The sequence below is a fragment of the Archocentrus centrarchus genome, chromosome 2, assembly GCF_007364275.1.
Source record: "Archocentrus centrarchus isolate MPI-CPG fArcCen1 chromosome 2, fArcCen1, whole genome shotgun sequence".
NCBI classification, from domain to species: Eukaryota; Metazoa; Chordata; class Actinopteri; order Cichliformes; family Cichlidae; genus Archocentrus; species Archocentrus centrarchus.
The window spans coordinates 8,705,658-8,726,321 of NC_044347.1; the positions used below are offsets into that span (position 1 = coordinate 8,705,658).

Genomic DNA, 20,664 nt, shown 5'->3' on the forward strand with positions numbered 1-20,664 from the left:
TCTCTTTACTCCAATCCAAAAATGTCAGAGTTTAGATTTCCAGTCCTCAATAACCATGAGCCAGGTCTGTTTATAATATCAACAAATCTGTGAGTTTCTAATTCTTTAATACTCTGGAAAAAAAAAACACGTTTTAGATTTTGGAAGGTACATTTTGATGGGATTGTTTCTCTCATTTCAAAGTCCAGTTCAAAAATCGCACATTTTAGATTGAATCTTGTGAATTGTGTCAGGTTTGTTGTAGGCTGATAAAACTTCACGTCTCAGAGGTTACCTCTGAGACTCTGCTCGAGTCTCATCTGCTGATGCTCAGGTAACAGAAGCTGCTGAAAAGTCTAGCAGGTACACGTCTAATAACTGAAACATTTCTACTTTACTGATGAAAACTTCTAGCTCATTTTTCATTGGTGTGTTGATCTGAAGCTGTGACCAGACCATTCGTTAGTTACACCTTGCTGGTACCATGTTGGACCAGCCTTTGCCTTCAGAACGGACTTAGCTCTTCATGGCACAGATTCAGCAAGGTGCTGGGAGCCTTTTGAATCTATGCCAGAGATTTTGTTAAATAATGACGTGATCGCATCACACAGTTGCTGCAGATTTGTCAGCTTCACATCCACGATACTGATCTCCTGTTGACTGTGGAGGCTATTTGAGTATAGATGAGAAGATAGGCACACTGTGGATATAAAGGGATGGACGTGGTCAGCAACAATGCTCAGGTAGGCTGTGGTGTTTCAGTGATGCTCAGTTGGTACTTAAGTGTCCCAAGGAAAATCCCCCACACCATTAAACCACCAGCAGCCTGAACCTTTGATACAAAGTCTGGCCCAATCATCTGCATGTAACAGCAGAAATCGAGAATCAAAGCCAATCTTCTGCTGAGCCCATGTTCTGGAAATGTTGCATCAGTTTCCTGTTCTTAGCTGACAGGAGTGGCACCCGGGGTGGTCTTCTGCTGCTTCAAGGTTTGAAGTGTCATTCAGTCAGAGATGCTCTTCTGCATATCTCGGTATTAATGAAAGGTTATTTGAGATGTTGCTTTCCTATCAGCTTGAAGCTGCCTGGCCATTCTGCTCTGACTCCTGGAATCAACAACATATTTAGATACATATTTTCTCTTTTAATGTTGATCTCCGGGCTAAACAGAAGTAATGAACTTTATAAAGTACGATAATCCTTGGAGGCTGCCAATACTAATGATAAATATCATTCAGCTACACTTTCGAACATCAATTACAAAATTCCAATAGGTATTTCCAGGAAATGAAAACTGAAATATGTGCTTAAATATTGAAGAAGTGTGATTCAAAAACACTGACAACTCACACATGAGGTTTATAATAAGAAGCATTATTCTTGTCTTTATTGAAAAGAGACACATTACAGTAGAAGACTCTGTATTAGGTAGAATTTTCCAACAACAGTACTGTACATCAAACAAAAATTCAATAACAATAATAACAACAACAACAACAATAATAATAATTAGAATAACAGTGACAATAAGAACAATAATGTGTCTGGATGATAAATTGGAACAATAACAATAAAAAGTGGATGAAGAAAATTATACAAAAAGGTAGGCTTAAAGGGGGCGAGTCTTCCTCGAGGAGCGCGTTTATAAATAATGTAGTGGACAGTCCGGGTGGGTGGGGTTAAGGGGTAGAGGCTACATGAGGTAACACAACTAAACATTGATGATATTATTTCTTCGTTCTGTTGAAGTCTATGTACAGGTATTGGCGGTGGCGAGAGGAGCGCAGACATGTTAACGCCGTTATCGTGACATAATTCATCTACACGCAGGCGGCTTCAGTCGAAAGAGCTAAGCTAGGAAACATATTGCGCCGTGCTACTGGCCACTGAGCTAACCAATTACTAGCTGGAGCTTCACAGCACATTTTAGCTTAAAAAAAAATAAATAAAAACACATATTTTCCATGTTTTCTTTGCAATTCTGAGATTAAGAAAATGTGAAAGCAAGTAATAGAAACACAGAAGAGTCAAGTTTTCATATTCAAGGAGATACAGCACCACATATACTCCACAAGCTGAGTTTAGCTAGCTGATCTTTACACAATGTTTCTATTATCTAAATTTTTTTTCATGTTCTGCTAAGCCGCTAATAGAAAGCCGATGACTGACTTTAACTGTTTAGTTGGAAAGTGGGATAGTGCTTTTAACAGTGTTTGTCACATTTTGCATTTTCATGGTGGGAAGTTTAGCTAGTGCTGCTCTTCTCTCATTTAGCTTAGTTCGGTTAAAATATCTACAGCTTTTGATACTTGATGTTTCTATTCCCTAGAATATTTCAATGTTTATATTTCACTAATATTGAGGGGGAAAATGAGCTGTGAACCTAAAGCAATGCTATCAACAATGCTAGTTTTCTCACTGCTAGGTGTTAGCTTAGGTGACAGATGGCTCACCAATTTTTACATTTCATCAGAAAGATGATACTAATGCTTACCTAATGTTCCTAATGTTCATCTTTTTTGCCATTAGCCATCACCAGCGAACTGATCTCTAGCTGTATCAGTAAGTGCTTGAAAACTGTAACATTAGCGTAATGCTATTGTTAGCTTGTTTACTATTATCTACAGTTAGCATTATAATTCCTTATACTTTAAATTTCTCTGCTCACATGATTTTAAAATAAATACAGTTTTATTCCAAAGGAAACAACCTGAAGCCGCCACCGCTTAGAAATATCAAATGTCAGTTAATACCAGAGGATAAAGGAAGATGGTGATAAGAGTTGTGTTTAAGATGGACGAAGTGAATCAGTCAATTAGTGCATTTCTGTCATAAATAAATGGACGCCTAAACCCTGTCCTGTTTGTGGACAGAGGGAAGATGAGTCAGATATGAAAACAAAATAAAACCACCCAAAGTAACGGTCAAACCTCTTGGTTTATCATTTACAGGAAATAAAATGGTGGCTTAAAGATGACTGGTAAGGAAAATGGGGCATGTAGAGAAACAACAAAATTAGGGACATCAAGGCAGGCGTGCAAAAACAAAAAGGCAAAATGAGGAAAACAGCGTTCATGTTGATGGAAAAACATTTGTTTCTTTTTTTTTTTATCCTTCTTCCGTTTCTATAAACTGTGTTTTTATGTTTTCGTGTGAATACTGAAGCAATGTTAGTATACGAAGTTAGGATGTGAGAGTGAAGTTCTTATGAATATTGCTTGGATACACAGTTGGGTTGAGAGCTTCTCCTCAACCACTGCAGCAACGTTAACATTAGAGGGCGAAACAGGAGGACGTGCAGTATTACTGTCAGAATCGTCACACAAATGTTGAGGCTAAGAAGCTATTTTACGAACCATCCTCATCTGTAAGCCTTCATTCAACACATTTCAGCAACCAACAGAAACATCTACATCACCAGGATTAAGAAAGGTGTCTCTAACACACCTAAAATTAACCTGCAATGCTATGATTCATTCCAAAGGGACCTCTGCACCAGTGGTTCCCATCAATTCTAGCTCATGGCTATTTTTAAATATGAGGCCTAGCATGAAGTAAACTTCATCTTTTCTAATGGGTAATGGCCATGCAGACCAATTATACAAGTGTAAACACATTCATAAACAATCAGGGTAGCATTAATGTACGCATCCATGGTCCAGCTTGTTGTTTCTGTCAGTCTTTTTTGTATCAGGGTCAGGGTCTTTAAAATATTCCCATTAACAATGAGAAAGTCAAGAATGAAAGAGTTGGGATATACCGAATTCTGTACCGAAAACAAATCATTCTTAATGGTCATTCATAATTTTGGTAAACACTGTGGTCTCAAATTCAAACATCAGTAGACTTACTAAGTTGAAACTTGACCCCAAATTGTAGAGCACACTTGGTAAACTCACTTTGGACACAAATTTCACCGCATTAGGCAATCGTAAACATCTGATGAATACCGTGGTTTTATTGAGGACCCCAATTTAACCATATTTGGTCTCAATTTAAGTTCTAAATTTGCCACATTTAGATTATATCGTGAAAAAAACTTTGTCCCACTGGGGAAAGTCATGTGGAGCCAGTGTGGTGACTCTTTAGTCTGTAAAGATTCCCTCATTGAGAACCACTGATTTAGACCCCTGCAATTTTTTTTCTTCCTGCCCCGAATGGTTCAGCACAATACAAATCCAAAACCATACGACAACACATCAGAATAAACCACTTCCACTCTGCAACCTGACATACTCTAAGTACTTCCCATGTTCTCTAATTTACATGATGCCATGAACGAACGAGAGAAAGCGAGAGAGAAAGAGAGGAGGATTATTTACAACAAAGAGGTTTTCAGACCAGAGAAGAAGAAAAAGAAGCCCTTCTTAGTGATTCGCTGAGCAGATCAGGGCAACCGCCTGATTGGACGGGACAGATAAAAAAAAGTGGCGGTGATGGCAGGGACCACCAACCATCTCCCCATCACTGTGATTAGTCTGGACAGATATCAAACATTTAAAAAACACCTGAAGATCATTATTTCCCTTTCTTGCTCCGACACCTGTTTCTGTGTCTTTTCCATTTTTTTTTTTACAATAATAAAATTAACTTCCGGGACAGAGTTCAGATTAAATGCTTTTTTTCATCAGAATGCAAAACAGGTTTGGGTTTGACATGGTTACAATTTACTCAGTTCAGATGATAAAACCTTTAGCATAAGTAAAGGTTGAAATCCTACATTTAGATGCTCATCGGCAGGTGAATTCTCAACTGGATCAGGAGCTGAATGGTAAACCAAATTTCTCAGATTACAAGCATAAACCTACTGGTGATATCAGCGACATAAAATGTTCGACTGATCAACCTTATGGGAAGTTCAAGTGATCTTTATCATCATTAATAGGCGAAGTAAGTTGTGCCTTACCAATGTAACCAACACTTTTCAAAAACTGCAACTCTGACGTGATCGGGCTCCATTTCTGGTTTTTGTTGCACCTTTAGCAGTTTCACTACCGCTCCGCAAGTAGTTGGTGAGTGTTTGCAGACAAGCTGGAGTCTTCCACGCAATTGCAAGTTTTTCAGTGCAGCACAGCAGAACCCTTTCCCTAAACTTAGTGACTGCCAGCAACCTCCATCAACCACTTGCCAACCTGTGACTGGTGGCTGCCAAGGGATTGCCAATCGGTCTTTATACTCATATGTTGGGGCCTTAGGCACACAACCAAAAACAAATTCAAAAAAGCCATTGACTGAGATGCTGACCTAGAATGATCAAACTTCTGGGTTTTAGGACTAAAAATCAGATTTCTGGGTTTTAGGACTCATTTCTGCTGTGTGCTATATCAGAGAATTTAGTTGACATTGAGGAGTGCTGATGAAGTTTGAATGTAGTCTGAACTGAGCAAAGTGAAAGCACATGGTTAAATCTAAAGGACTCACTGGAAAAAAAGACGATGGGCATTGACGATCGACAGTCTCCGGTCCCTGAGCCTGGCAAGAGGTTCTGTACACTTAATGACTTTATACATCCAACAGCTAAAAAAAAAAACCTTCCCCTGTTAGCATTTTTAACCATTGGTCCAGCAATGCACATCGAGATACAATATACACAGTTGAGGAAAAATGCCTTAAATTAAAGTAGAAAAAGTGTCTAGGACATGCGATCTATCACACTTGTGTTTTACCTCTAAGCTGATATCTTTTTTATTTAAACGTCAAGATTTTTTCACATAAAAAAATGTGTAAAGGTGGGAGTGTCTGCAGAAAATAAAAAAATGAGAGTTGAGAGGAGGAGAAGAGGTTGTAAAGAGTCCTGAAGTGACTTGTGATGAAGGTGATGATGATGATGCATGGCTGCCTCAAAGAAGATACGAAGACTCTAGTTTCCTTCTTGATTCGTTTGATCTCACAGTTTCGGGTTGTGGACAGAAGTCATTATGTTTCAGCGTGAAACATAATTCAGTTTGTTGTTGAGCCTGAGTGAAAACTGGCCTTTGTAGTGTGAAATCTGAGCACGTGCGATGAGGTACAGTATGTCTCGTTGGACGTAACAAGTCATGTGACCATTTCCCAAAATGCTTTGATGATTGTGGACTATATTTCCCAGCATGCTTTAACTTGTTCTCCCAAAAAAGACACGTGGACGCAGCATCACCCCTGACCTGTGATCAGTTTACTGGTGGTTGTCAGGTGAAGTGGGCGGAGATAAAGTAGTGGTTCCCAAAATAAAAGTCAGGATTCTCCCAAATCGGGGTTTCTTTGTTTATTTTTCATGGAGTCACTGTGGGGAAACCTTCCAGTCATATGAGCGCGGCACTGCCGGCGCTGCTGCAGCTGTTGTTCCGGTTGGTGTTACGGCGCGACAGGTTGGGCGTGGCCATTAGGGGGTAGCGTTCGTCTGGGCAGCCGTACTGAGCCAGTGTGTCCACGCACTCCTGACTGCTGGCCTGCCGAGCGTATGCCATTGCACTGTTGCCGTGGGCGTCCCTCGCCATCAGATCCACGCCGTACTGCAGAGAAAGAGTGTGAGAAAGGGATACCAGTCAGTTAGATCGGTGAAAACTTGAGCTCCTCCTGTCTTTAAAACCCAGAATGACTACAACACCAACACTGATCTGCTGGCCTGATTGACCTTCAACTGAAATCGTTTCCTTCTTACCCAGATAAGGAGCTGCGTGATGACCACGTTGGCTTTGTGGCTGGCCAGGTGCAGTGCGTTGCGTCCGTCCGCTTCTCCGCAGGTCTCGTTGACCTGCTGTCGGGACCCATGGGCGAGCAGGAGGACAACAGCACGGAGGTCCTCCTCGGCGGTCGCCCTCAGCAGCTGCTGGCCCAGCGGGAGGTCAGTGCAGGGCAGCGATGCCAGGAAGAGACGCTGCTCGTACTTCGCCCGGATCCAGCGCTCCCTCTCCTCCCTGATGGACAAAACACAGGAACAGACACCTTTAAGGACTGATGGTGAAATAAACGAATGAAATAATGAAATGATACCTTTTTAATCTTAATATCTATGCTTGCAGCTCTTTGGGATTATAGCAGCCTGTTACAATCCAGCGACAAAATTCTTTGAATACTCTTTATTTTCTTACTCTTTTATGTCCAATGTTTTATCTAATACTTAATGAAGCCCAAACATTGCGGCTGTAGATCTAATTATGTACCATGAAGTGTCGCTTTGCTGCCAAAAACTTACATGTAGTCGTAAGTGGAGTTTTTGCCTTTGATCTGGACTCAAATTTAGCTTTAATGTAACAAATAAATTTGTTTTTTTTCCTCTAACTGATCCTGAAACTTGCCCTCCGAGTGCAAAATAAGACACAGCGAGAGGCTGAGGGACAGACATGGTGAAAGGCTTGAGGACGTGGATGCATTGTTCACCAATCGAGTATCATTAACTGCTGATCTGTCTAATCCAGCTCGGATCGCTCTAATCTCTGCTCTAATCCCTCCATGTAAACAAGAGCTCATTCAGCCTGCTGGGATTAGTCCAGAGAGGGGACAGAGAGAGGGTGAGGGGTTGTGGGTGGGGGGAGCAGGATGGCCCTGGGGGAGAGATATTGAGCTGTCCCTCCTCCTCCCTTCCCCCTCTAGTACTCTGTTCTCATCCAGTAACAACACATCCTTCAGGGGGTGAGACGGGAGGTCACAGGAAATGGAGAAAGAGTAGAGGTTAAAAAACTCTTCCTATTGCCTCACTTATTTTTTTTACTGACAGTCAAATAATCGTTGATCTAGATGTGTTTAGACTACTTTAGCCTGTAAATTTAAAGGCCAAGAAGAAAAAAAAAACAAGATTTATTTCTCTAAGTAGTGTTTTGATATTAGCACTGAACTGAAAGCCTATTGTGTAGAAGATAGACACAGTAAAGTCCTGCAACAAAGCCTTGACCTGAGTTTGTTCACTGTTGGTGTTTTGCACACTCAGTGGCTACAAACTTGTAGAAGAAGTTGAGGACCGAAGTGACCGCCAGCAGGAGTGAAGGACATTGATGTGTGATAAATGATGGGCGATGAAATACGCAGCAAGAGTGTCCAAAGGTGACCAGTGGTCAGGTACATGCTATGGACCACAAGAGAACTGCTTTATATGAGGACTGTGTATGTGTACTAAGGCACTCTAACAAGTTCAAGGTTTAACTCTCAGGCAACCAAACTATTTACTTGAGCTGTTTTCATTGCCACGTTGGCCTCTACAGATCTGCCTCGAGACTTTTCAGCAGAAAATCTTGCTGTTCCAGGTCTTTCACTTCAGAACATCACAGATTAGAAAACCCCATAATATTAAAGAGGATGTCTATGACCTGGTGCCTCTTCAAGTGACTTCTACTTGAGTCCCATTAGCAGAATTATCCCAGAACACCTGCTGATGTCTCACAAAGCAGCATTTCCTCACGCAGTCATGCAAAGAAAGTTGGTTTCTTTGCTCTGAGCTTCAAATCCATTCTTAACCCTGAGATTGACAAAGCTTCTGTGATTACAGCGCTTTCTGCACTAATGTCACTTTGACTCAACATGGCTTCTCCTAGTAAAACAAATAAATGTGAAACTTCTTCTTCTGTGTGGTTATGAAGTTTGACACAGTCTGTGAAGAAAAGTGGGGATACTGAGATGCTTGATGGGAGACAAACGGTGGGAAAAGAGCATAAAAAGTTTAAAAAAGAAGTTTTTTGTCGGTGTGGGGACCTGCAGAATCTCATTAACTCTCTTCCTGGATACCAGTGTGAGTGTGTGTGCATGTGTGTGTGTGTTTTAGCTGGGGTGTGGCGGCGGTGGCTAGCATCACGGAATGTCCCGGGGGCTTTCTCTTCCTGCCCCAGCCCAGAGAGAGAGTAGGGAGGCTGGGCTCCAGACTACGGCCCACAGCCCCCGGACAAAGCCTGGAGGTGTCACTGGGTGTGTGTGTCTGCCTGTGTATCGGTGTGTGTGCTCAGCAGGGCTCTGGCCTTCTGTCCCCCAGAGGACTGGGAGGAAATGTGAGGCCACTGGACCCAGGAAACGCATGCCTTCCCCCGCCACCGGAGTTGCTAAGGGGCTGCAGAGAGCCAACGTGAGAGTCAGAGAAGAAGAGGGCTCAACTCCAGCTGCCCGAAAGAGGCTCCAAAGTTTCTTTTCAATGACTTCAATAAGAAACTTGGCAGATTTTGTCTGATCACCACCTAATTTAAAGCAGGTCTTCACCAGTGTTTTGACCCAGTAGGGTCCTTGACATGTCCTCATAAAGACAACCAGAGTCATCGAGACTCCTGCTCAGTTTATTGTGTTTGGCTGTTTGTTTACTAAGCACTTGGTTATTTTTGAGCTTTTGTTCTGTGGTTTGTTTTTTGGTTGGATAGTTTTTATCACGAGTGTGTTTATTTACTTCTTATCTTTTGTATGCGTCGCTTGTTTCAGTTATTGTTCGGCATATGTGTAGTTGTTTGTTACGTTGTGTGTTCGGTGTGTGTGTGTCACAGTAAACAGCGACTCTCTTTCATCACAAGCTAACGAGTCCTGAAAACACACAGCTCTGGACAGTGGAGAGGCTAATTGCACTAATTAACCACACAGAGCGTGTTTGTGTGTGTGTGTGTGTGTGTGTGTGACAGTATGTGTTAACATGTGTCTGAATGTACGCGCTCATATTTTGTGTGTTAATCTTTGTGTGTGTGTGTGTGTGTCCCTTTTCACATCCCATTAGACAAAGAGCTGTGCTCCTGCACCAAGGCATGCTGGGTAGATAATTAAACATGAGTCCCGGTGAGATCGCTTGTGACAGGAAAACACACACAGACACACACAAACACTCACACACACAGACATACACACTGCAAGTATGTCAAGCAGAGCCCAGAGGGGTTATAATGTGTGTTTGTGAGTGTCAGTCAGTTAAATTAAATGATAAAAATTGCACCAGCCAGAGGAAACAAGCCTTCATGCATCTACTGTTTCTACTGTCCTCACTGCTGCCGCTCACACAAAGCCGAGCTCCTCCTGAATGATCTCATGTTGGACGATTAGCAGGAACGCGACTCTGACCTTCGGTTTATGTTGTTTTCACAGGACCCGACGGGAGGCAGCTCGATGACATGAAAACTAGTTTCTGTTTATCTGTTCATGCGTTTACCGTCTCACTGCTGTAGCTGTACTTTTATTTTTATTGTGGCTTTGGACCTGGAAACACTGGTCTGTGGTTTGCGCTGCTAATTTGTTTTAATAAAAGTGCCAGCATCTAAATTTATCCCAAATTTTATTTGACCGCAAAGCTGATGATGTTCCCATTCACTTCAGCTATCCCCACATCATTTGCAGTCGCACTGTCAATAGAGAGGAATTGAAGTCACAAAGCTACAAACACCAGATACAAAGTGAGAACGTGGAAATTCTGAGTTCCAATGCAAGTTGGTAACATTAACTCCTTTTTCCTCTTTTGGCTGCTCTCTTCAGGCGTCACCACAACAGATCATCTGCCTCCATCTCACTCCTCTGTCACACCAACCCTCTACCCTCTGCATCCATGAATCTCCTCTGTGGTCTTCCTCTCTTCCTCCTGCCTGGCAGCTCCATCTTCAACATCCTTTGCCCCTTGCATCCACTATCCCTCCTCTGCACATGTCCAAACCATCTCAGCCTTGTTGCCTCTCTAACTTTGTCTCCAAACCGCTCAACCTGAGCTGTCCCTTTATAATCCTGGTCACTCCCAATGAAAACCGTAACATCTTCAGCTCTGCTTCTTGTCTTTCTGTCAGTGCTGCCATCTCCAAACCATACATCACAGCAGGAAGTCGGTAAAGTTACCTGACAGAGGAATTTGAAAACAGAAAGCAAATTTGCCAACCTTTTTGGTAGACTGGATAAATTAGATTGACCTTAACTAATAAAGACAATAACCTGTTAGGTAGATACCAGTTTGTCAGTGTTAGCAGGCCAGAGAGCTGGTGTCACTTTATATTAGCCAGAATAAAACTGACCGGGTGTCAGTTTTGATTCCAAAAACCAAACAATCCTTTCATGAATTAAAAGCCCTGCTGACATTAACCATAGTTTTACCCAGACGTTGGACATATTAGTGTTTGGCCAGATGGGATTCATAAGATTAAACTGGAAGAATCCCTCAGGCTAACGTTAAAATCAAAATGAAATGATGGATTTAGATAAAAATCTTTTTTTTTTTGACTAAATAAAATTGTCAGTCCATTACAATGGATGCTGTTAAAACTATATTGTCTCTTAGAATTAGCAAAATAATTTAGCTTTACACACACACACACACACACACACACACACACACACACACACACACACACACACACACACACACACACACACACACACACACACTTTTGATTGTATGCTGCGTCACCTGATGTAAGACAAGAACGAGGACAGGTTGGATTTTTCTGTTTAAACTCAGCAGTGTCGATACTGTTGATGGAAACTGAAAACTTGAAGGTATACAGATGGTAATAAACTCACTTTTTAAAGCAGATTTGTGACTTAGTGTGGTTTTATTGTAAGAAATAAATGCTCCTGCATCCTGCTGAAGCGTTTGATGAGTGGAGCTGTTGATTGACAGCTTCATCAGCTCCTGTGTTGTGGTGCTGGGTCCTGGTCTCTGTTGGAGACGGTGGGGCAGAATGTGATTTTGTTTGGGGGTCACTCAGGGCACCACACTGGGCCCACTGTGCTTCTCCGATTTCCTGCCTGTTGTTTGAGCTCAGGAGAGCTCTCATTGTGTGTGTGCGTGTATCCAGTTTGTGTGTGTGTGTCAACGTTCTCCCTGAGTGGCCGCTTTGTCCTGTTGTGTTTACATACACACTGTGTTTCCTGCTCGGCCAAAGCCAGAGGGCGTTTGGCCCGACCGACCGACCGACCACCACTGGACATCCCACCAGCTGCTCCCCCACTGCTCAGTGTGTGTGTGTGTGTGTGTGTTTAAGGGGGTCATCTGCCCACAATCCCACGACAGAGCATCGACAGAGAGCTGAAAGCCGGCACACACACCCCGATAATCACACCAGGCTAATTACCATAATTGCCACCAAACAAAACCTGAAGAGACTTGACAACAGAAAGAGCCCGATGACTCTTCAGTAGCAGAAAGGAAAATTAACACTTTGAATCAAACTGGACAGGAAACAAAAATTCAAAGGCAAAAACTTTTTAAATTCCTTTGTTGCATTAGATTTGGATTAATTTGTTTAATTTATTTAATTGAGCTCCTTTTTTTCTATTTTTCTTTTTTAACTTTCTGAGCTATTTTTATATGTGATACTGTAATTACTTCAATGGGCTAAATCTGTTTTCATGTTCTAGCTGCTGTAACAATTTCTCAGCCTTTGGGATAAGTATATCTTGTAGATGATGAACCTGTCTGCTATTTTTTGTTCACTGTTATATTGTTTTGGCTTCACTGAAATCTCCCCTCTGCAGATGCATTGGCACTCACTGTTGGAAAGTGACTGAAATAAGTCAGTGTTTCAGTCAGCAGAGTCTAAGCACCGCACAACAGCAGCTTTGTTAGGTACACCTGATCAACTGCTCGTTAATGCAAATACCTAATAAGACAATCACATGGCAGAAATTCAGTGCATTCAGGTACATACGGTCCAGATAACGTAACTCAAAGAACCACTCTTTACAACCAAGGTATGCAGAAGAGCATCTCTGAATGCACAACATGTTGAACTTTGAGCAGATGAGCTACAGAATTTCCTGTTCCATCACATCCTTTGGGAAATTCACATCATGGATGTGCAGCTGATAAATCTGCAGAAACTGTGTGATGCTGTCATATATGGACCAAAATCTCTGAGGAATGTTTCCAGCACCTTGTTGAATCTCTGACATGAAGAATTAAAGCAGATCTGAAGGCAAAAGTGGGTCCAACCCAATACTAGCAAGATGTACCTAATAAAGATAAACATATATTGAACAGATTTGGTCATTTCCTGTCTGAGATTTTCATGCATGAAGTAAAAATAAAGAAAAGTTACATGCAGACAAAAAGAGGATTCTCCAGCTCAGCTCTGCCTACAGAGAGGAGCTGAGATATATGAGCCACCACACTGCTGTTAAAGCCCATCATTAATTACAGTGTGCAGGATGGTGTGTGTGTGTACACGTGTGTGTGTGTGTGTGTGAGGTAATGAGCAGTAGGAAACGGGGTTAAGAGTGACATGGTGTCAGTGGCTTCTCTTCTGGCCTAATTAGCCCTCTAATTAATAGATTAATAGATAGATAGATAGACCGTGGATAAGAGCATCAGCTAGCTGCCCAACCTAATGTGCATTTAAGATAAATCACCATCAAATGGAGGCACTTATAACAAGGTGAGGAGCAAAATGTGCCACTAATTCTGCTTTAAATCCTTGCAGAAAACGTGCGTGCTTTGTTTTATCTTACAGCAGAAAAGAGAAGATGAGAAGAAAGAAGAAAAGAAGAGGCTGAAATCAATTAGCCCTTCTAGCTGGTCGTTAGCTGCCCTTGGATAGGCACAGATAATTAAAGGGAGGTTGGTGGGGTGAGAAAGGTCTCTGTGAGGGGAGGGAGGGGTGAGCTGGGCTGAAGTCAGCCATGAGACTATATTAGAGGGATATGGAGGGGTTAATTCGGACAGGAGAGACAGAAATGATGCAAATGAGGAAAGAAAGAGTGGGAGAAGAGGTGGAGGAGAAATGGAGCAAACCGATGGGAAGCTGATCTCTGGGGTGAAACGCAATGCTCCAGTGATGCTGCACAGATACTGAAGGGGGGAGGAAAGGTTCATGAAAAGAGGAGAAGGCACCACAGACGCAAAGAAAGAAAAGTCAAAGAGAGAAAGACAGCAGGAAGAAGAAAACATCAGGAGCACCTTCTCTAGTGTAAAAGAAACCGATAATCTACTGCATGTTACAATTTTAATGGTCAGGGTGGTGTTTGATCCATGTAGGGCAAGAATGCATCAACATTACCTCGCCGTGATCAGAACGGGACATGAAAACAAATGGAAATCAGTCAGACGCCATTTTTCATTGACTTGGAGGTAGATCAGTAAATTAGAAGACTCAAAAAGAACAAAGTTCTACTGAAGTTGGAGCTGCTGACCATTCAGCAATCCTAAACTGTTTCTAAAGTACGCAGGAATTTTGAGATGACCTTCATTTCCTAAATTAGTTCTCAGGAAAACACTCATCCTATTGGGCAAATTTCCCAAAGATACCTTTAATCCAAGGAGAAGACACTCCTGTCTCTTGCCCTTTCATAGCACACTCGATGCTGTGAAAGGGTAACTGTCTCGTCTTCAAATATCAGACTTCACACATTTAAATGTAATTTCCAGAAAAAAATCTAATTCTGGGCTCTAATAGCACTTTTCTGGCACCAAGTTCTGGTCCATTTGGTTCAAAGACAGGTGAAGTTTCTCCAGGATCTGACGAGATCAGGATGATACAGTCATAAACAATATTGAAAATACTGAATGGAAATGTATCATCTGGCTAAAGTCAAGCTACCTGCACATTAAACAGTCTCCATTGTTAATCTACCTTGTTGTTCATCACTTGAATGTCTGGGGGGGGTCTTTCCTCAGCCACTTGATAAAGTTTGGCGGGGATTTCCTTATCGAATCAAAGGTCTACAGACAAAAGGTAAAACCTCTTGATTACTCCATTAATTAGATTTACTTGGATAAAAAGTTCTTTTGATTTTTGCTGTTAAATACAGTTCTCCCAAGTTTTAGCAATAAGGAGACTGTAAAAAACCCGTTCTACCTGAATATCAACACATCAAAAACTAATCTCACTGTTTTCGTAGGGTTAGTGTTACTTCTCATTGACTTTGACTTCTCAGGGTTAAAATTGTAGCTCATTTCTTGTTTAAAAGATCACAGCATGTAACCACTGGAGAGGTAAATCTATGCTCTAACCAATGCTTAACATTAACCACTCCTAGCAAAAATAACCTGACTTGCTGTCTACATCAGATTTACAACAACTTCCTCCCCGCGTCTTTCAGGACACGATCCAAAAGAGGAAGTGGCCACAAGGAAGTGGCAGTGGTGACCCTGAAGGCTCGGGCCTCGTGGCAGGGGAAGCCATTGACATTTCCTACTAGATTAGCTGGATGCAGATGAGTGGACCTGCCCGACTACAAAAGGAGGGGGAAGTGGTTTCATGCAATAACAGGGTTTCTCCTAAATGGACGGGATAAAGCCAAGAGCCAAATTAATGAGGAGCTTGATTTAAAACACATAAAGGTGAGATTCTGTTGTAGCAGACGAGGCAACAGAAAAAAAGGCTGCTAATGATTACAACAGGGCTTTTACCAGAGCCTGATCTAACAATACATGTATTACACATTAATATAAATTTTAATGGTGCAACAGCTCAGCTGATGCAGCCTTTCTGAGGCCAGTGATGTATCTAAAATTATATGAGTTAATGTGTAAGGGTCAGGCTCTGCTCAGTTCACAAAGTCTAATGCTAACTTCATTCATAAAGTAACTGTTACTCTGATCAACACATTACAGATATTCAGTTTACAGATAATCAGAACTGATGCTCTGGCTTCTTAACGCAGTTAACTCATAAGTGACTATCAAAATTCATTTACCAGCTGTTTCATAATTATTTTAAGAATAGTTGTCTCAAGTTGGCCTTACCGTAACCCTGCACTGACTGCAGAAATGTACGTGTATTGTAAATAAAGCTGAAACCTTTAGCTGTGAGAAATAAAACTAGTGCTGTAGTGCCAAAAACTGAAGTTCCTCTAATGACCACTAGAAACAAGCTCCAAAGGTAGGTCCATCCCACAGACTTTCATGTTAAAATGTCCAGTTGCTTACATGTTTACAGCCTGCTACCAAAAAATAAAAAAGGAAAAAGTTTTGGTTTCTGTAGCTAATTTCCTTCTTCATAACAGCCGTACAAGAGGTAAACCTCTTTTTATAGCTAACCTCTTTAAACTGCATTAAGCCTTGAAGTTTGCAATATTAGGGATGTGGCCTCTTGGACTGACAGGTGGATCGCGACACAGGTGGCTCAGGCTGCTAGCTGGAGTTACTGAACTGGACCTCTAACTAGACATCTAATAATATAATCAATAAAATCACATCATCAGCATATAGTGAAAACATATTCTCACTATGTCCCTTTTTGTGGCATTTTTAATGCAGTTATCTGACTAATAACAAGGTTTGATTTGTGGTTAATCACACTAAGAATGACTGTGCTCCAGTTTTGGTGAGTGAAATTTTAGGATTTACTTACTAACTTAGAACACCACCAACTCTTCCAAATACAGCCATTTATTGGCCTCCGCCAAAGAGCTTTAATGAAGGCCTCAAACCAGGACTCTTGTCACAGTAGCTCCATCCATTTTTATATACCTCGGACTTTAATATACAGAAAATTTCAACAATGTGTTGGCTTGTCATTTGCCCTTCCAGTGTTCTAGTAATGGGAACAATGATGGAAACAAGTCCAGCATTTATCATTCATTTGTGACCAAGTCTGTTGTACTTTAATAGATATTTAAGAATGTTGTATATAAACCAAACGCCAAGAAAAAAAACCCACTCAGGATTTCCTTTCTTAGACGAACATCCAAGCCTTCTCTTTCCCAGTACAAACTCCTCTTTTCTGGGCTTTGCTCTAATTTCTGAAGCATAAAATGTGCTCACTAAATGCATGAGTGACAACCACAGACAAATCGCTTCCTTCTAAAAGATGCAAACGCGATCTGTGAATTAGCACAAATCGGAAATAAAAGAGGACAATTTTTCTTAAGTGTCTCTTCATGGCTGAATGTTTGAAATGTTTACCAGCTGGCCACGGCTCGCAGTGAACCCATTCAATCCAAACACATTACCGGCCGACGCGAGGAGAACTCTGTCCTCGAGTTTTTCCACCCCCTTTCTCCCTTTTCTTTATTGTATGAGCAATTTGCCGACTGAGCCAATTAGCCAGGGGGAGGGAGGCAGGGGGACTCGTACCGTCGGCGCACAGATTCATTTCTGCTCCAGGAGTCGGCCCCCGCTGGCTTACGGCGTGCAGGAGCCGAGCAAAGCCGGCGAGCTGAGAGGACGGGCAGAGTCACGCATGTGGAGAGCGTTATTTATTTCTTCATTATTAAAATAAGGGAGGGGAGGGGGGCAGAGGACAGTGAGGTTAATCTGATGACTCAGGCATAAAGAATGTGCATTTAGTTTGTGCTTTTAGCCCGCATTAGCATAACCTCGCCGCGATGACAAACGATGAATGGTCCGGTGATTGGCTCGTGTCAGCAGGCTTAATGTCAATAGTAAATTGGAGGGCTTGTTAGGCGAGTTGGAGGACGCGGTTACGAACAGCGGCGGGGCAGTCATGTACAAAATAATGTCTATTAGGACTAATTTAATCAAGGCCTCCCTTTTACAGATGAATTAGAATGTAGGGGCCAATTATTTTTCAACGTTTGCACTGGCCCTGCCTGTCAGGAGGCTCTCCTGCTTCGTCTACGAGTGTGTGTGTGTGAGAGAGAGAGTGTGTGTGTGTGTGTATGAGAGAGAGTGTGTGTGCTGTTTAAAATGCAGGCCGTGGGGCCGCCTCGGATCTGCAGGGGCTGCGGATAATAGCGGAGAGATGATGGCAGGCGGAATCAGCTAGTTAACCGACGCAGATGAAACGGAGCTCGGCTCAATCTGCACACACTGCAGCACACGCACACACACGAGCACACATGTATGCATTTAATCCTCGCGCACAGATACAGTGAGAGTCCGGCCTCATGGGAAACACAGTGACATCTATTTCAGGCCTGTTATGTGACACTTTTGTCCACATGTATGTTAAAAAGGGCGGCTACAGTGTAGGCGGTGGAGCCAGGTGTCTGCTAAACACAGGGTTCACATGATGCCTCCTTCTTTGAGTGCCCTTGAGCACATTTAATCCACTACCTTTGGTGTGTGGACCTATTCCACTCATTCACAGCTCCATATTTATACTTTTCACTCTGGGACTAGAGTAGCTATGATTTAGGGTTACAAATAATCTATATTTTTCTTATAATGAGTCTTTGTGGAGCCCATGAGTTCATCCTAGTCCTGATTAGGGACACAGGGAGTCACACTGTCCCAACTACCTCTGTCCAAGTATTGTACTCTGACACAGTAACAAGAAAGTTACAATGTTAAATATGAGAGAATATTTGAAAAAATAACTTTGTGTTACAATACAGCCCAATATGGGGTAACTAGTTTTTCAAGCAGATGCTTCCTCTAAAGGGCGTCCAAAGATTCAAGATCTGTCATCCAAACTCAATTATCTGAAACAAGCTGTTTTAGCTCCTCCTTCTTAACCCCAATAAGGACTTGAAGGGTTTAAAACACCTGCAAAGGTCACCACAAAGGATATTTGAAGCTTACAGCGCAGGTCGAACGCTGACTGCACATAAAGGATGATGCAGCCACCATGAAGTCCTGCTGTTGAAGCAGGCTGGTTTCAGCTTCGGCCAAATGTCTAGACTTAGGCTTGGGTTTGGTTCAGAAAATAGATGCTACATTTCAAATAAAGTCTCATATACTTTAATAGGTGCTCCAAAAAAACTCTACACATAGGGGTGGATGTTAACTACATCCTAACCCTACACAGATCAGTAGTGTCCTGGTGGATGTGAAGAGGTTACTTGTGTCCTTGGATGTAGAACAGTGTTGAATGAGCAGCATAACAACATGAAAATAAACTCCTTATCTAATGAGCACTGTTCATTTCTTACAGCCTCTCCTGTCAGGGCATTGATTTGGAGCTTTGTTTTCAGAGTTTAGAGTCTCCTCCTAGCTTCACCATGTTCCTCCTTTTGAGAATAAATGTGCAGATCTTTGTAACTGCTTCTTAATATCACTATGATCGAGTTGTTTATTCTGCTTATTTGTGTATTTGCTCAATCCAGCAGCATTTGAGTTACTATTCGGCGGCTCTAACCTCTGAGTTTCGCCCACTTTGGCCTCCTGGAAACTGCCTCCTCTAGCACAGCAGGCGAGACCCGGCCCTGTTTGAAGCCCTTAAGCTCAACGGCGCTCCACAGTCAGCAGTTTTTGTAGCAAAATGAGCCTAACATAAAGTAAATTGACAAAATCTAATGTAAAAATTTCAAACTCCCCTCATTCCTTAAAAAGAGCTGTTGAATCACAGACAAATTTGATAATCTTTGTGTTTTTATGCATGAACTGCTGATATGAATCAAAATGAGGCGGCCATGAACACCTCTGAGACCCGAGGGAGGCTAAAGACCTCCATCAGTGACTGGCTGTAATTAATAACTTCAAATCGTCCTGTATCACCATCTGATCTGCACGTGTCCTTCTCAGATCACACCAGTCCAATCTGTGTTATGATCACACAGCCAGGAGGCGGGAGGTGTGTGTGTTTGTGTGTGTGTGTGTGTCTGTGTGGAGGATATCAGTTTGGGTTTTATGGGGTATGAAGCAGGGCTGCCCCCTCCTCCTCCTCCTCCCGCCACCACTGGCTCTGACCCTGGGGGGCAATTATGTTGTGATGTGGCTGCCCCCTTCCTCCTGGTCACCCCATCTGGTCCCCTGAGCCCAATCCCGCTGCCGTGTCGGTGCGCCCGCCGCACCTGCACCCCGGTCCAGATTAAAAGCCCCCGGTCTAATTTTAAATCTGTTAGCGCTGGCCTTTTCTTAGGGGGGAACAAGACTAATCTGTTCCCATAAAGGGCCCTTATTCTTTCCCCTCTCCTGGCTCCCAGCGCCGACAGACCTGCTGCTGAATTATTACTGGCCGCGCATTCGTCATGCGGGGCCCGATGTTAAGTGTGTGGCGGCGCTGCGATGCATGGCCCTGCGAGTTCATCCTTTAGCCGACCTCATTGCTGCTCATTTTTCTGCTGTCTAATTAAGGTGTGGCGCCCCAGCACCTGCATACCTCTGCCTCCTCCTGTTGTTCACAGTGAAAACTAACATGAAGGCTCCTGCTGAGAACATCACCACCACAAGATTTCTACTGACGGCTTTCAGCAGATTTCACTGTGACAGGGAACACTTCAGAACAACAACCATTGTTGAGGAAGTAAACTGTTTTTTTTTAGCTGCTAACAAGCAGTAAAATGATAATAATAATCTATCAAACCTGTTTGAATCCTTGATATGATGATGATTCATGATTCAGAGGCACATATACTGCTGGCAGTACAGCTGCAGGTGCCTGACTGGAAGGACTGGGCAGTGTTTGGTTTATTATCTCCATCCCAGCAGAGAATCTCAGTGAAACTATGAACACAGGCTGTGATGAGTGTGTGTACACAAACAGCTGAAGATGCTGACCCTCTGCGACAGACTGCCAAAGGTCAGCAGTTGGCGTGAGAGAAGGAACGGTGGAGGGGGAGGGAGGGGGATCTGAGGGGATGGAGGCACGTTGCCGCCAACCACCTCCCCAGTCCAGTGGCCAGGAGCTCGGATTAGCAGCGCTGTCACTTGCTGTCCGCTCAGGCCCGCTAACACGCTGAGCTCGAGCAGGCCTTAGGTGCTGGTGTTGATGCGCCACTCGACACATAATTAAAACAATGAGCCGCGGCGCCGAGAACTGAGGACTCGGGGTGCTGCAGCAGCAGTGTCGGCGGAGCGCGCGAGGCCCTGTGGGTGCTCCGGGATGGGCAGCAAGCCCAAACTTAGCAGCCCCTTCAGCGGTGGCCTCAGCTGGGCCGCGGCACCGGGTGACCACGCCAGCTGAGGTGATGACGGCTGACCGCGGG

General features: G+C 42.9%; 1 protein-coding gene across 1 annotated transcript in view; it reads right to left on the reverse strand.

Moving 5' to 3' along the window:
* Positions 1 to 1,337: 1,337 nt before the first annotated feature.
* The window catches only part of agap1 (ArfGAP with GTPase domain, ankyrin repeat and PH domain 1), a 128,987-nt gene continuing 109,660 nt past the window's right edge, over positions 1,338 to 20,664 (reverse strand). The window contains 2 exon segments of the mRNA XM_030752466.1: positions 1,338 to 6,470; positions 6,620 to 6,875. Of these exon segments, the coding sequence (XP_030608326.1) occupies positions 6,261 to 6,470; positions 6,620 to 6,875 (466 nt within the window). The 3' untranslated portion in view covers positions 1,338 to 6,260.